At 45.3% G+C, this 15367-nt stretch overlaps 5 protein-coding genes across 5 annotated transcripts; 2 read left to right on the forward strand and 3 right to left on the reverse strand.

Moving 5' to 3' along the window:
• Positions 1-135: 135 nt before the first annotated feature.
• On the forward strand, positions 136-1282 carry V2V93DRAFT_372432 (uncharacterized protein). The gene is made up of 2 exons (XM_066910745.1): positions 136-626; positions 681-1282. The coding sequence occupies exons 1-2, from the start codon at positions 512-514 to the stop codon at positions 1115-1117; spliced, it is 552 nt and encodes a 183-aa protein (XP_066764661.1). The 5' UTR covers positions 136-511; the 3' UTR covers positions 1118-1282.
• V2V93DRAFT_372435 (uncharacterized protein) lies at positions 1208-4894 on the reverse strand. Its single transcript, XM_066910746.1, has 2 exons — positions 4280-4894; positions 1208-4223 (listed from the first exon to the last, which is right to left on the reverse strand). The coding sequence occupies exons 1-2, from the start codon at positions 4784-4786 to the stop codon at positions 1374-1376; spliced, it is 3357 nt and encodes a 1118-aa protein (XP_066764662.1). The 5' UTR covers positions 4787-4894; the 3' UTR covers positions 1208-1373.
• A 228-nt stretch (positions 4895-5122) lies between these two features.
• V2V93DRAFT_372437 (coatomer WD associated region-domain-containing protein) lies at positions 5123-8397 on the forward strand. The gene is made up of 3 exons (XM_066910747.1): positions 5123-5454; positions 5606-5690; positions 5744-8397. Exons 1-3 carry the CDS (start codon positions 5437-5439, stop codon positions 8077-8079), a joined length of 2439 nt encoding a protein of 812 aa, XP_066764663.1. The 5' UTR covers positions 5123-5436; the 3' UTR covers positions 8080-8397.
• Positions 8398-8702: 305 nt separating this feature from the next.
• On the reverse strand, positions 8703-12645 carry V2V93DRAFT_381338 (uncharacterized protein; the record flags this gene model as incomplete). The annotated part of the gene is made up of 4 exons (XM_066912101.1): positions 8703-10317; positions 10379-10612; positions 10666-11137; positions 11190-12645. 4 exons carry the CDS (start codon positions 12643-12645, stop codon positions 8703-8705), a joined length of 3777 nt encoding a protein of 1258 aa, XP_066764664.1.
• A 623-nt stretch (positions 12646-13268) lies between these two features.
• Positions 13269-15361, reverse strand: V2V93DRAFT_372441 (RTC4-like domain-containing protein). Its single transcript, XM_066910748.1, has one exon. The coding sequence runs from the start codon at positions 15228-15230 to the stop codon at positions 13275-13277; it is 1956 nt and encodes a 651-aa protein (XP_066764665.1). The 5' UTR covers positions 15231-15361; the 3' UTR covers positions 13269-13274.
• Between the last annotated feature and the right edge of the window lie 6 nt (positions 15362-15367).

Raw genomic sequence — 15367 nt, forward strand, 5'->3', positions numbered from 1 at the left:
TCATGAATAATAACAAACAAAGAAGATATTAATACTTTGAGCCACCAATGATATCTGCGCTGACATTACCAAATCAGGTAAGTTGTCTACATCATAAGCACGACTGTTCGCCAATCTCACCACCACAAAACATATTATCTTTCCATAATAAACTAATTCCGCATGCCATTTTATACCTCATAAAGTATCATTCACAAACACCAAACCACAGAATGATGTTAAAAAAACACCTCAAAAAGCAAGATCGATGACGTCATGGTCAGCAGAAGAAATCTGATGAGCCGGCCCATCCACTAAGCTGGGCTATAGTCTATGGTTATTTGCTCAGCCAAAGTTGGTTGGTTTACGGCACATATTATTGATTCTTTATTCTTTTATTTATATTGTGTATATTCACTCGCTCACACAGTCCTTTTGAAAGTCTGGATTAGTTTGATTGTCTACGGGGATTGGCTTGCAAACACAAGTAAGCTTTGTCATACTATATTGACCAGAGTATTAATCTCAACTTATGTTTACATCTACAGCAGAAATGGCTGCAACAGATTACTTCTCTCGAACTTCCTGGGCTGTGTTTTTTATTTTATTTATTGTTACCGCAATCTACGCTACTCGTCGGAGATGGGGTACGTCTCTTTCTTCTTCATTATCAATGCAAACTACTCACACATCTGCGGCAGAACCCCTTCTTCGAACAAATCTCCCTCTCTACAACAGATTGTTCCCCGCTGAAACGAATATGCTAGGACGCGCCGGTGCAGGCTATCTTCCAGGAAACGCAACCACAGGTGCCTTACCCCGCAGCCATCTTCTTCCCATAGACTCTCGCTCTTCAGCACCATCATCTACTCGTTTATCGGCCTCAAGCAGTAACGCTACATTCCAATCAGATTTAGAAAGTGGATTGTCGTCTGAAATGTTTGACCTGAATGAGAATGCGAGTGATTCTCGTGGTGGGTTAGCTGAGGATTCGAAACTTGAGATTCAGAATATTATGCGTGAACAACATATTGGATTTGATGAGGCTAGAGCAATGTATACTGCTCGCGTACTAGAGCAGAATAATATTGACGCTGATGGATTACCTAGAGATCCGCGGGCTGTCTTTTTCAGTTAGTTTTTTTTCAACGTTTATGAATGGTTGAAGGGGTTGTGTTTCTTGTTTTTGGAATTCAAATTGGGATTATGGAGTTTCGATTTGTGATAGTTTTGTGATAGATGAGCGCTTTATTCTCATGTAACTAGATGGGTTTGTAAGTTAACAAAAGTAAACATTTTATCAGCAGATGAAATACGTAGCAAACCATACTCCAAAACTAAAGCAAAATCATAAACAAAGAAAAATGAAAATGAACGCAAAAACAAAGTAAATTCTACTTGACGACTCTTCCTCCGGCGCTAATTTTTCTTCCTTGTCGTCCAGCACCTTTAAGCCTCTCCCAAGCTTTTCTGACTTTTTCACCTTCCTCATCCTGCTCATCATCAGGAACTTCGATACTACCAAAACTGGCTCGCGCATTCATAGGCAGCGAGCCATACGACGATCGTTTTCCTGCCAATGCACGGGGTTGCTCTCTTTTCAAATATGAATCTAATCGATCGTAAACCTTTTTCCATTCTAATTCAAGTACTCGGATCGTTTCTGTTGCTTTGACTTTTGCTTCAAGTTTGTGGGCAATATCTGGACTTGCTGCGGCTGCGGTCAGAGCAGCTGATGCCGAAATAGTGGATGTATTACTACTTGAGCGGGAATGCCTATTGATCGACGGCGACAAGTCAGAAGACTGTGGTCGTTTTTGCTTCCTCAAACTCGCAATCTCAGATTCTAGTCTTGCGCATAATTCCCGCAAATTCTTTAACTGACGATCTTGATCTCGCGAAGGTCGACTGACATATCGGACGACATGATTCCCACTATTGACGATCGAATTAACTAATGCCGTGAACCCTTGCAAATTGATATCATTATCATCAAGATGTAATCTTCTCAATGATCGATTTGTAGTTAGAGCTTTGGCAAGTACCATCGCGCCATCGACGGATATTTCATTTCCTTCAATAAATAATTCCCGTAGTGTGTTATTCTCCGAAAGTCGTGCCAACGCGCGTCCAATACCGTGCCCTATACGCGCCACTTGCAACTTTGACGTCTCGCCAGTTAAATTTAGTGATCGAATCGTAGTGTTATGTGCAATCACCTCTCCCAATAAATCGCAAGCTTCGCCAGACGCATCCGCATCCGGAATCAGTAATAGAGAAAGATCAAGATGAGTAAGTTTACAACGCGAGTCAGCCAATACTAGAAAAAACGAGCATAGCATACTGTCAGTCGTGAATTCGATTCGCGGCATTGAAATGCGCTTCAGATTACTGCCAATATTCGTCAATGACGTCAAAAACTCGGAAAATCCAGACTGACAAATAGGATTATCCCCTATATACACCGTCAAATCTGGATGCGGCGTCGAGCGACATCTGCCGATAGCAGTCAGCATTGACGCAATATCGCGGCCATTAACAAGACACGACTGAATCGAAAACTGAACGAGCGAACATGCGGAAGATGTTTCTAGATATCGAGTAAGATGCTCAACTGATACAGGACGTAGTCGAATACCATCCAGCACAAGTCTTTTCAGTCGCATATTTGCAAGTGTGTCAAATGAAAGGAGAGGTAAATCTTCTGAAGTAATGAGAAGTTTACGCATGTAAAGATTTCGCATATATTGAAATCTATACAGAGACTCATTAAGCGCATGCACAGATACTCGACCTGGATTCTCAGAAATATCAAGCCCTTCAAGTGTATTTTCATGAACCTCAAGTGCCTGTAATAATAAGGAAATCTCACGCTCGTAAAGCCCGCAATGCGCAAGTTCAACATTACGTAAATGCGCTGCACGAGTAGATGAAACGTCAACGAGATAATCGAAATCATACAAATCTATTGAAATGTTCGAGAAGACAAACGAGTCAACATTTGAGGTTGCTCGCTTAGCAACTTGCATCAAAGCATCGATCGCGCCACAGCCAGTTTCGGCCGCCGGAGCCGATGAGTATCCTGATGCGGAAGATGGAGACAGTAGACATGAATCGAGATTGAGCAAGCGCAGCGCAGTCGAGCAGAGCATGAGTAATTGTAGCTCAAGTTTTAAAATTGGAAGACCTTTCATGAATTTAGATATGCGACGACCGGTTGCTGTGCGGGTTTGGTCAAGTTCGATAGCAGAGTAATGGTCATATACGTCCACAAGCCGAGCTAGAGATACACCAGCAAAAGAAATACCACCGAATGCCTCGTTCCAGCGCAGTGAGCGCATGACGGCCAGTAGTTCGAGAATGCTATATTCTGAGGTAGTGGCGCTTAAAGTACTGAGAGACGATGACGCACCCAAAGATGAATGGCGTGGCGGAAGCAGCTTGAAGACTAAGCCATTATCTTCATCCCAGATAATTTCAAAAATAATATTGTTTCGTGCCGATGGAATACCAAAGGCGACACAGTATGCAGCAAGAGTCATATTGAAACCGTTGTATCCATACGTCGGATCATCTTCATCCGAAGCAATAATTGGAATCGGTACGAGAGGCTCGTCCTGTACATACTCGGGCACATCCATAGTGAGCGGGTACTCTGCCCAGCAGGGTCTCAGATGTTCGACGCATGATCGTACAGTTTGAATGATATCCTTGGCGGCACAAGATGCCAGTTCAAGTGAGCGAATAGGGGAAAGTGGAGCTCGAAATGAGAGGTAAAGAGTCGAATCGCGTGGAGACATGGCGAGATGGATGAGGGCAACAAGACCATGTGATGAAAGTGGAGTGGGCTGAGTAGAGTCGGAAAAGAGATGCAATGCGTAATGACCGACGGCGAGAAGCGCATGGGTGGAGTTATTCGCGAGTTTGGAGAGTTCGTCGGAAGAAGAAGAGATCTTATGGGAGGAGTGCTTGGGCGGTGTGGGTTGCTGGAGTACGACGCGAAAGGCGCGGAACGATGGAGCATAGTAATCATTTCGGGCAAGCAGGCACGCCTTTAGTGACTCTTGAGTAGACAAAGAGGGCGAGTGAGCGGCTGTAACTTTCGGTAAAGCAGAGTACAGCTTTGACAGCCATGTTTCCGCTTCGGCACGGCTCTGCAGTTGTAGCACAGTCGAGCGAGGAATAGAAGAGTCTAGATATGCGACTTCGATATACAGAGGGCCAAGCTCAAACAGGGCCGTGATCTAACAAATTGGCTGTCAGCAAAGGTCATTCGTAACGATAAATAAAGTTGACATACGCTACTCAATGCACATATTGTGCTGTCTGAACTCGAAAATGACTCAGTCATCTGCAGCGAGCTCGATGCCAGCGACGAAGAGAGCGATGATGACGACGGCTGTCGCTGCACGAGAGCAAGGCCAGGAAACACTTCTGCAGCTTTTGCTCGCGTCTTGAACCGCAGCAGCTCCAGATTTGTAAGCACCACAAAATCACGCTTTTTGCCGCGAAGAAGACCAGAGCCGGCTATGACCTCGCCCGCATGTAGTACAGTCTTAACATTAGCCGCGTCAGACGAAGTAGACAAGGACGAATTTGAGCGGCGAGAAGAAGCCCTGCTGAGGGATGCCTTGGCAATTGCGTTGCCAGTACTATTCGCAGCTATATCGACGCCTGCATTTATATTTACAGAGCCGACAGGGTTGACTGCCGGCACGCCGATCTCGATTGGCATGAACGCAGGAGAAACCGGCAGCTGCGGTGCCGCGGTTGCGCGTGTCGAGTGACCACGCAAAAACGACGGCATTTATCAATGCAGCTGGGAAGGTTTCAGGGCTGCTTCGAGCTGCTTCAGGGCTGTGTCAGAGTTGATATTCAGGCGAAAGAAGATCCGTGTCGTGAGGGACGAGAGCTGCTATCAAGTGTTTGGCTTGCTGTGTGCAGTAACGAGGACTTCCTAGGGAATGCTGCTGTATTGGTGCTAGTAATACGGTATATTTATAGCTTTTATCTGTAAATTAAAATCCAAAACAGCTTTGACGCCGCACGACTATGCGTGAAAGTCCTAACTGCCTTGTGCCGTACGGCTCTAACTGCAATCCTATTGCTAACTTCTTTTCTGCTAATAAAATTCCTGAATATTGCTACATTAAATGACTATAGTAAAGCCTTTTCTCTAATATGCCTGTCCCGTCAACCCAGTCGGTATATAACAAAAAAATAGAATGTACATAGGTATCGTGTAATTGAGCATTTACACCACAAAGCAGAAACACACCTTATGCAGCAGCCACTCATCTTCCTCGACGCATCCCGCCCCTGCCCAACAATACTTTCTTCTTTTGCTTTTTTTCTTCTACTGTCCTCTTCTTCTTCTCCTCATCTCTTTTTCTCAAAAGTCTTTTACTCGTTAATTAGTCGATATCTATCGTCGTCTGTCTTTGGTCTGTGTTCGCCATGCGGTTAGATGTAAAGGTACGTGTCTTCTTTCTGCACCTCTTCAAATCAGCTTCAAGCACAATCAGCAGACTCAATTCATCGAACTCTGGTCAATTGATTCTCTACTTTATTTTTTATTACTGATTGGCTGTAATGTCTGGTTTGCTGTTGCTAACACTCCTCGCAGAGACAGCTATTTGCGCGCTCAGACCGCGTCAAAGGCATCGACTTCCATCCCACCGAGCCATGGATCCTCACCACCCTTTATTCTGGTCCGTTTCTCTCATATTTCGTCTCACTTGTCTTTTTATTCTAATTGTTGCAGGCAATGTGCAAATTTGGTCGTATGCTACCGGCACCGTCATCAAGACCTTCGATGTTACCGAAGTTCCCGTCCGCGCCGGTCGCTTCATCGCGCGCAAAAATTGGATCGTCGTCGGCTCTGATGACTTCCTGATCCGCGTTTACAACTACAATACCTCTGAAAAGGTCGCGCAGTTTGAGGCTCATCCAGACTACATTCGTGCCATCGCCGTACACCCTACTCAGTCCTTCCTTCTTACCGCCTCTGACGATATGACCATCAAGCTATGGAACTGGGACAAGGACTGGCGCTGCATTCAGGTTTTTGAGGGTCACAACCATTATGTTATGTCTCTTGCTATCAATCCTAAAGATACAAACACATTTGCATCCGCCTGTCTTGACCGTACTGTTAAGATCTGGTCTCTCGGATCCCCGACTCCAAACTTCACCATGGAGGCCCACGAAACAAAGGGCGTCAACTTTGTCGACTATTACCCGCTTGCAGACAAGCCTTACATAATCACTACCTCGGACGACCGTTCTTGCAAAATTTGGGATTATCAGACCAAGTCCTGCATCGCTACCCTTGAAGGTCATAATTCAAACGTCTCCTTCGCAGTGTTCCACCCTGAGCTGCCCATCATCATCTCCGGTTCTGAAGACTCGACCATCAAAATCTGGAACGCAAATACTTTCAAATTGGAGCAGACACTTAACTATGGTTTGGAGCGCGCTTGGTGTGTCTCCTATCGCAAAGGATCCAATGCCATCGCCGTCGGCTTTGACGAAGGTTCAGTCGTTATGAAGATGGGTCGCGAAGAGCCGGCAATCTCGATGGATACTTCAGGAAAAGTCATCTGGACCAAACATGCAGAGGTCTGCTCATCTGTTATCAAGCCTGCTGATAATGTCAAAGATGGCGAGGTTATATCTTTACCGCAAAAGGACCTTGGATCTGTCGAAGTATACCCAACGCAGCTTCTGCATTCACCCAATGGCCGCTTTGTCGCCGTCTGTGGAGATGGCGAGTATATCATCTTTACAGCTTTGGCTTGGCGCAACAAGTCTTTCGGTCCCGGTCTGCAATTCGTCTGGGCGCAAGACAGCAACATGTATGCCGTGCAGGAGAGCACGACTTCGATCAAGGTCAGCAAAAACTTTAAGGAGCTTCCGAGTGGTCACATTCAGTTTGATTTTAACTCTGATGGCATCTTTGGCGGAACGCTTGTCGGAGTCAAGGGCAGCGATTGGGTCGCATTCTATGACTGGGATACTGGTCTGTTAGTGCGACGAATTGATGTTGTACCCAATGAGGTGTACTGGTCTGACTCAGGCGAGCTGGTTGTACTGGCCTGTGAAGAGACCTTTTATGTGCTCAACTTTTCCAAGGAGGCATATCTCAATGCTGTGCAGGAAGACCGTGTGGATCCCGACGAAGGTGTAGAGGAAGCCTTTGAGGTTGTTACTGACGTTAACGAGACCGTGCGTACCGGAAAGTGGGTTGGTGATTGTTTCATCTACACTACCGCCACCAATCGTCTCAACTACCTTGTAGGCGAGCAGACATATACCGTGTCGCATTTTGACCAGCCAATGTACCTTCTTGGCTACATCCCGCGTGATGGCCGCGTCTACCTTGCCGATAAAGACTCGAGTGTGGTTTCGTACGCTGTCGCTCTTTCCGTGCTCGAGTACCAAACCGTCGTGCTTCGTGGTGACTTGGAGCAAGCTGCGCAGTTGCTAGACCAGATCCCGCAGTCTGAGCGTACACGTGTAGCGCGCTTCCTCGAGGGTCAGGGATATAAGGAACTTGCTCTTGAGGTGTCTACCGATTCTGACCATAAATTTGAGCTTGCGCTTTCTTTGGGAGAGCTGTCTATTGCACAGGATATTGCTGCCGCTGATAGTTCGGATCATAAGTGGAAAACTCTAGGTGACTCGGCACTCGCCAACTGGGATATTGTTCTTGCAGAGAAGTGCTTTTCAGCCGTTTCTGATCTCGGATCGTTACTGCTTATTTACACCAGTCTTAACAATGAAGCAGGTTTGCGTGAAGTTGCTAAGAAAGCTATTGATGCCGGTGTTCACAATGTTGCTTTCACAGCGTTATGGACTGTTGGTGATGTCGAGGGATGTCGTCAATTGCTGGAAAGCACAGGCCGAAAACCAGAAGCTACTTTATTCGAAATGACATATTCTGCTAGCGAAATTAGCAATGAAGAAAGCGATAATGTTATCAAAGAGAATGGAGTTGAGACCGAAGAGCAAGAAGAGGATGCTGAAGAGGAGACTGAGGAAGTTGCTGCAGAGGAACTAGAAGAAGAAACTGAGGATGCAGTGGAGGAGCAAGAGTAGCTGAAGGTATTGATGTAATAATATTTTTCCTGCGTATTACGCTCTTTGAATGTCGGTAGTGTGCGTATTCATGATATATAATTGATTTACAGTTCTTCTTTTCTTTATTATCTTTTTGGTAATTATCGTGATGTATAGATATAGTGTGACAGTGACCACTTATGAGCCATTGTCTGAAATAAATAGCTTTCATAGAGTTGTACGTTTGATTTTTTTCAAATTGTCAATACACTTCTACTAGTTACGATATGTGACAAAGCAGAAACTCCTCGCTTCCTCTCTTTTAGACGAGAATATTATAGTGTTATACATAGCACGATTATTTCGCACTTATTTCTTGAAAATGAAAAAATAATTAACAGAGAGCATAATACCATACGCCGACCTTTTCTGAAAAATAAAAAATCGCAAATATATACAGAAGAAAACAGTCCCAAAAACAAATCTTACATAGCGAAACAATTAATATCGTAAATTTATTAGAACAAAAAAAAAAATAAAAAGAATAAAAACAAAGACAAAAGACCGAAAGATAAAGTATTCACTTTTTTGTTTCTAGAGAATAATGAAAATATAAATAGGGATTAAAAATATATAAAAAAGATGAATTTTAAATGATCTATCTATAACTGAGTACTACTACTAGTCGAGCTTTCTCCACTAGCCAGATTTTCTGGTACCGACGGTGACAACTCAGATGTAGAATTGCGTAAAGACGGCATAGAAGTAGGCTGAAAATTATTTTCCTCGATCGGAGACGAAAGATTACTAGCCACAGCCGCGAACGAACTCGAGACTTGCGCAAATGGGTCTTCAATGGGTTCTTCGAAAATCGTCAATGGCGATGAGAAAAACTCCATTTTTTGCAGGGTGGTAATCATTGAGTCCGTAAGTACCGATACGTTTGTTGCCGTCGATGTCGGACAACTGGAAGCATACGCTGAATTATCAAAGTACTCGGTTTGCTGTAACGCCGCAGCACGAAGACAACGTTGCTCAGATTCATCTAGTGCCTCAATGGGACTAAAAGCACGACTACTATCGACACTCGACGCCTCACTTCCTGAGTGCATTCTCTCACGAAGACTTCCCCGTTCAAAATCATCTACTGACCGAGGATGAAATACCGCCTCGGATGAAGATCGTAGCGACGAGGCAGAAACTGAAGTAGCAGAACACGAGCGTGAGCGCATATGGATCACCGCAGCAGGAACCTGTTCCGAATCATCAGCAGGAGTTTCCGCAAGCGCAAGACTATTTGCTTTCTCTTGCCGATCCAAAAGCCATTTAACAATAATTTTCTCCAAATCTGACGTCTTGAAAGGTTTAGCCAGATAATCATCCATACCAGCTGCTAGACACTTTTCCCGGTCTCCAACAATAACGCTGGCTGTCATTGCAATCACAGGGAGTTCCCTAATAGCACTATTAACATGCTGCCTCAATATAGATGTCGCCGAGTACCCGTCAATAATCGGCATCTGACAGTCCATGAGAATCAGATCAGGAATTTCATTCATTTTCAGATAATCGAGACATTCACTACCGTTGAGTGCTGTAAAAACAGCAAATCCCATTTTTTGAACTGACAGTTTCACAATTTTCTGATTAATGAGATTATCTTCGACAATCAGAATTCGCGTATCCTTTCGGCTTTTGTCGAGTAATAGCTGCGAGGTGGGTTCAGGCGAGTTCGACAACGGTCGCTCTGCGGCAAACTTGCTCCTCAGATCCTGTGATTCGCTAGGAGTAGCATTTTTACCTCTCAATGGAAAATGTAAATCATTTACGCTTTCCTCTTCCGGTGGCGCATATGCAATTTCAAAAGGAATCTCAAACCACACTGTAGTTCCGACACCATACTCGCTGGCAATTTCAATGCGTCCATGCATCATCTCAACTAGCATCTTACAGATGGCAAGTCCGAGGCCTGTGCCGTCATGCTCGCGTGAGTCCGAGCTGTCAATTTGCATGAAAGGGACAAACAAAGTTTTCAAATTCTCTTTACTGATTCCGATTCCAGTGTCTTTGACTGCAAAATGGAGCGTGATTTTGTTGGATTCCTTAGTTGAGTGAACTTGTTTGACTGTGAAATCTATACTTCCGTAACGAGTGAACTTAAGAGCATTATGGAGTAAGTTGACGAGGATTTGCGTGACGCGGAGTTCGTCACCAATCAAATAACGAATATCAGGTCCAATATCAAGATTGCTCCTTACCGCTATATTTTTCATTAATCTATATTTCAAGCTCCTATTAGTTTCTAGAACCTATTTTTTCAAAAAGTCAAAAAACATACTTTGCGTCACTGGTGAAGCTCTTGAGTTGTTTGTCAAGCAAATTGTGCAAATCAAAAGTTGCGTTGTTAATCTTCATGAATCCGGCCTCAATTTTGGAAATATCCAGAACATCGCGCACCAAAGCAAGTAATCGAGTAGCAGAGTACAGAATGTTCTCCACATAATCGCGTTGCTCAGTATCCAATTTAGTCTGTAGCATCATCTCTGCTAAGCCAACAACTCCAGCAATAGGTCTATAATAAATCTTAGATTAGAGCACAGTAGTGAAAATCAGTAAAATACCTACGTTCTAATTTCGTGGCTCATAGTGGCCATAAACTGCGTCTTTAATTTGTTTTTCTCAGACTCTTCGGATTCCTTCTTCTGTAGCATACTAAGCTCTCTAGTTCGTGCTTCTAACGCTAGAGTAGCAAGTTTCCGATTCGAGATATCTTGAGATACACCAATGACTCCTAATACGCATGAAGTATCAAAAGACATGTCGTTTTCTCCGAGTGTAGCTAAATCCGAGTCCATTCTTTTATAAACTGGAACATATCGAGTCCGAATCCATTGTCCGCCGATGCAAACCTCGTTCGTGATTACCTTTGCGCGATCTTCCAGAATTGCCGCTAAGGGGTCACAGAATGCAGGGATACTGACTGCTGCTTGACGCACGTCGTTTCCAATTTGGAATATCTTCCCGAGCTCTGAGTTACCCATTCCTTCGCACATTGTAATCTTGTAATTTTGGTCTACTGACCATATCGACGCGTCGGCTAGGAAACGAAATTAGTTTAATTATTAAAAAAGAAAATATAGGGTTCATACAGGAAAGAACAAGACATTGCAGCTGCTCACGGAATTGATCTGCTTTAATAACCGCTTCCTTCAAATCCTGAATATCAGAAGCAGCACCCAGCCCCTTGAATTGGGGAGTCACTGAATTCAACATTGGCTTAACTTGACATCTCATCCACCGATACTCTCCGGTATGCTTGCGCACGCGGATTTCTCTCTCATACGCAGTTCCAGTGTCGATAGCATGCAACCAAGCTCGCGCACTTGACTCTTTGTCATCGGGATGGATTAAATTGACATCCCAGTACTCTTCGCCCTCTTTCAAAGGTCCAGTATAGTCTTTCCAAGACTTTGAAGAGTATGTGAGGTGACCATAGGAATCAGTTTGCCATACGAAGTAAGGTAACTGGTCCATCATCTGGCCATAAAGAATAGCAGAGTCACGATTGGACTTCTCCTGCCACTCTGTCACATCTCGGATAAAGACCATGCAGCCAATTCTTTCAGAGTCAGGTGAGTCATCCTCTCTCACAGGCGCGCTTTTTAATTCCAAAACACGTTGCTCACCGTTGACGTAGTAACCATATACAACCGTAAGAGGGAGACCTTCAATGCAAGCTTTCTTAACTCCAAGCTCGTCAAGCGACATTTGACGCGAAAAGTCCTGCGTGTAAACCTTTACAGCGTCAAGCCATCGGAATTCGCCGTCATTCAAATCAATGTCATCTCCAGCAAGAGTGCGGGCAGCATAATTGGAGAATGCAATGTCGCCTGTTTTTGAGCATACGACAACGGGAAAATCAATAAGGTCAAGAACCGAGTCTTTAATGCGAAGAATACGAGCGTGTAGCTTTGCTCGTGACGGGCCAACGGCGCGCACAGCATCCAGGATTCCATAACCAGAGCCTCTCCAGTTTGAATTTCCAGCAAAAGCACGGTGCAGCGTAGCAAGGTCAGAAATTATTGTACAATGGTAATATCTCGTATCATCAAGCTCAAAAGGGCGTACGTCTATTTCGATAATTTCGGTACCGCGAGGTCCGGCTCTGGTTATTGCAGTTGCGAAAATCATGCTGGTCTCGCCAGCCGGTAAACTACCGAAATGAGCTTGATAATGAGAAAATAAAGCTGGTGAGATACTGTTACAATCACCATCGGCATCGGCAGCGCAGCGCGCATCAAGGTCTGTGAAACGCAAGTCGAGCTCGAGAAACGAGTGGCCGACACAACAGTTCGGATTATTTGCATCCATCGGAGTCGCATGCGGAGTCAAGCGGAATATATCGGAGACGGACTCCGCACAGCCCAAGATCATCAGGTCCTCAGAGAGCAGACAACATACCAGCCGTGAGGTAAGGAAAAGGTAGTTAAGTACCTGGGGAGGAATGATTTGCCCACCGATTGAGTCTGAAGAGTGTGCCGAGTCTGATGAACGCGAGAACTCGAGCTCGTTGCTGCGAGACGAGGCCGCCAATCTATGGATCATTGCGCTAGGCTAGGAAGATGATGCAGCTCGAGGTTGAACGTATGAAGCGTCGCGCAAGACGAGGAATCCGGATGGCGACAATTTACAGAACGGACAGAGCGGAACAACCAATAGAATAAGAAGGAGTTCTAGAGAAAAAAAGAGCGAGCTCCTCAGTCACATGAGCTCGCGAGGTGCCAGGCTGTTAGCAGTGTTGCTCGTTTTGCCATCCACGGCTCTCAAAACGATCTGCAAAGCTAAAATGAAAGATTAGCAGCGGACACTGTTCCCGCGACGAGCTCTGCCCTTTTTCACCAGATTTGCACAAACCACGCCAAAACTCTATTGTTTACCTCGGACACTCCACATGCCTCTCGATCGCAGAATCTGAAAATCCTGTTTGTCTCTCCCAGCATGCCCTTTATGCCATGTGGCGAAGTTGAAGAGTCGATCATCGCCGGGTTAAGGTTAGTCGTCGCTGCGGGTTAGGGCCAATAAATGAAGATCATTTTTGTCGCTTCTGTTTCCCTGAACCCATATTACATGCGAAGAAAAAAAAGTTTGATTTAGTCAGCAACTTAGTCATTTTAAATCCAAGGTGACAAAATCGTAGACGATCGTTGCCTGCCATTTAGAATCTGTCAATTCACTCAGGGGCGTTGAAATTTTGCAAAGAAACTGTGTAGTCCCGCAATTTTGTTCTCCGCCTCGGCCTTGTCAAACGCCAGTCGCTCTGTTTGGTCAGCCAATTTTGCCGGCCTTGCACATTCTCGCGACGGCATATTCCGCTCTTCTTTTGGTGTCTTTTCGCTGGCTGGGGTAGGCTGCGTGGCTCGCGGAGTAAGTTCTATTTCGGCTCCATCCTTACCGTCTTGTATTGCCAAAAGCAAAGGAGTTCCTGGCGGGCTAGAACGCTCGATGCCGTCAGAGGAAATTACCTCTGCTGCGGATGGTGGTGGAGAGACCGTCGCAAGATCAGACTCGTAACTATCAGCAACTCGGCCCTTACTTGCGCCGTTCTTGCTGTCCCTCTTCTTTGCCTTTTTGCATTTCCTGCTCTTTTTGCCCTTCGTCGCTTTCTCTTTGACTTCTGTAAACTCATCATCTGAGAGTGTATCCTTGTCGACACTGAACATCACTTGACCGTACGCGATACTCGCTCGCCGTATGCCCTCGGCTGTGGGCGCATCGCACTGCTGGTCGCTCATAATGAGCCGCACGGCCATCTCAGGAACCACTACTGCGGCAACGTATCCAGTGACTGATAGGTTCGATATCCATCTATCCTTCGTCGCCGCTCGTCTAATCGCTCTATCACAGGCCAAAAGTGCGACGCGTAGCAAAACGCCATTTCCATGCAGCCCGTAATACCCTGGCAGCATCTCACCCTGACCAGCTTCCATCTGCTGCAGCGCATCTAGCCGACGACTGTACTTCAGAGACACTGTCTTCGCGCGTTCATGATAAATTGAATGTTGCTCTCCTGAAAGAATTGCCTGAATATCAATCTCGGTGACGACTTGCTGCGCTCTTCTTTCCAATTCGTTTTCGTCAAACGTAGTTGGATAATTGCGTCCCCTTGCGGTCGCAAGAACAGTCTCCTTTTTATGTTCGCGACAAATAGCATAACTGCGTTTTAAGCGGTCTTCAAGTGCACCAAAACGATCCCTAATTGACTGCGAAAGTGGACTATTACACAGCGGGCACGTGTTGAGCTTACTCATGTCTTTGAAGCGATCAATAAGCTGTTGTGCCTGAACCTCCCTTTTTTTGCGCTCGCTCTCAAAGCGCCGCGCTTCGCTAGCGTCCGCAACGCTTTTTATCTGCAGAGCAGTCATTTGCATCATATAGGATTCTTCGAAAACGGCCTCGTCAACTCCTTCTTTAAAAGCAGCAGCCTTAGCAGTCTCATATTCGCCAACAGCTCTAGCCTTTGCTTCGTCGCGCTTCTGGCGCTCGACATCATCCCGCTTTTGCTTATCCGCAATTAACTTTTTGAGATAATCAGTGTGTGTGTCTTTAGCAAGAGTTGCCTTTGACAGAGACAGTTTATCTGGAGACCTACTAGGGCTTGATGAAAGTTGAGCATAGTCGTCATTCTCGTTGGCATCGCTACTAGCCATAGTCATATCAACTGTAATTCCATGACTACGGATAATTCTCTCCTTTGTCCTTAGCCGCCCGCTTTTGTATAGCACAGCGCTTCTCTGAGCACCCAGTCTCTTGTTGTAAAGAGTCGTAACTGGCCCAGTGCCGTTCGACGTTGGAGCTGATACAAGCGAGCCACCACTTCTAGCACTAACAAGCATGCTCTTAAGTGACGCGCTGTTTGACGTAGCTGGATTGGCAATATGCTTTGGTAAATTACTAGGTTGGCGTTTGCTGGTACTTGAGAATGTCTCTAGTCGGCTGAATTTTCCAAATGCATCACTTCCGATTACGTCGCCGTGGGGTCTTTTTGTAGGAGACAAACTCAGTGACGACTTTTGGTGCTGACTTGTGTTCTCTGATCGCGGACTTCTGCTCTGCAAGCAACGCACAGCAGAAGTAGACGAGTCACCATCGACATCCGGAGAAAACCGCTTGTTTTCGGAAGATTGTGACATAGTCGTTGTATGATTGCAATCAGAACATTGCTAGAAACGGAAATTGAAATGAAATAGAGTATAATGAGTTGAGACGCGTCAAACGAAGCGTAACTGTGCGAGATATAGTCACGTGATGATAGTTACTCAAGGATTAT

The sequence above is a fragment of the Kockiozyma suomiensis genome (assembly GCF_038497685.1).
Source record: "Kockiozyma suomiensis strain NRRL Y-17356 unplaced genomic scaffold V2V93scaffold_10, whole genome shotgun sequence".
Taxonomy (NCBI): domain Eukaryota; kingdom Fungi; phylum Ascomycota; class Lipomycetes; order Lipomycetales; family Lipomycetaceae; genus Kockiozyma; species Kockiozyma suomiensis.

Excerpts from the sequence above, each read along its gene's own strand:
- V2V93DRAFT_372432 (XM_066910745.1), top strand. The coding sequence starts at position 512 with ATGTTTACATCTACAGCAGAAATGGCTGCAACAGATTACTTCTCTCGA. Across the intron at positions 627-680 it reads CGCTACTCGTCGGAGATGGG|AACCCCTTCTTCGAACAAAT; the intron begins GTACGTCTCTTT and ends CATCTGCGGCAG.
- V2V93DRAFT_372437 (XM_066910747.1), top strand. Across the intron at positions 5,691-5,743 it reads CCTCACCACCCTTTATTCTG|GCAATGTGCAAATTTGGTCG; the intron begins GTCCGTTTCTCT and ends TAATTGTTGCAG.
- V2V93DRAFT_372435 (XM_066910746.1), bottom strand. The coding sequence starts at position 4,786 with ATGCCGTCGTTTTTGCGTGGTCACTCGACACGCGCAACCGCGGCACCG. Across the intron at positions 4,224-4,279 it reads CAATATGTGCATTGAGTAGC|ATCACGGCCCTGTTTGAGCT; the intron begins GTATGTCAACTT and ends CCAATTTGTTAG.
- V2V93DRAFT_372441 (XM_066910748.1), bottom strand. The coding sequence starts at position 15,230 with ATGTCACAATCTTCCGAAAACAAGCGGTTTTCTCCGGATGTCGATGGT.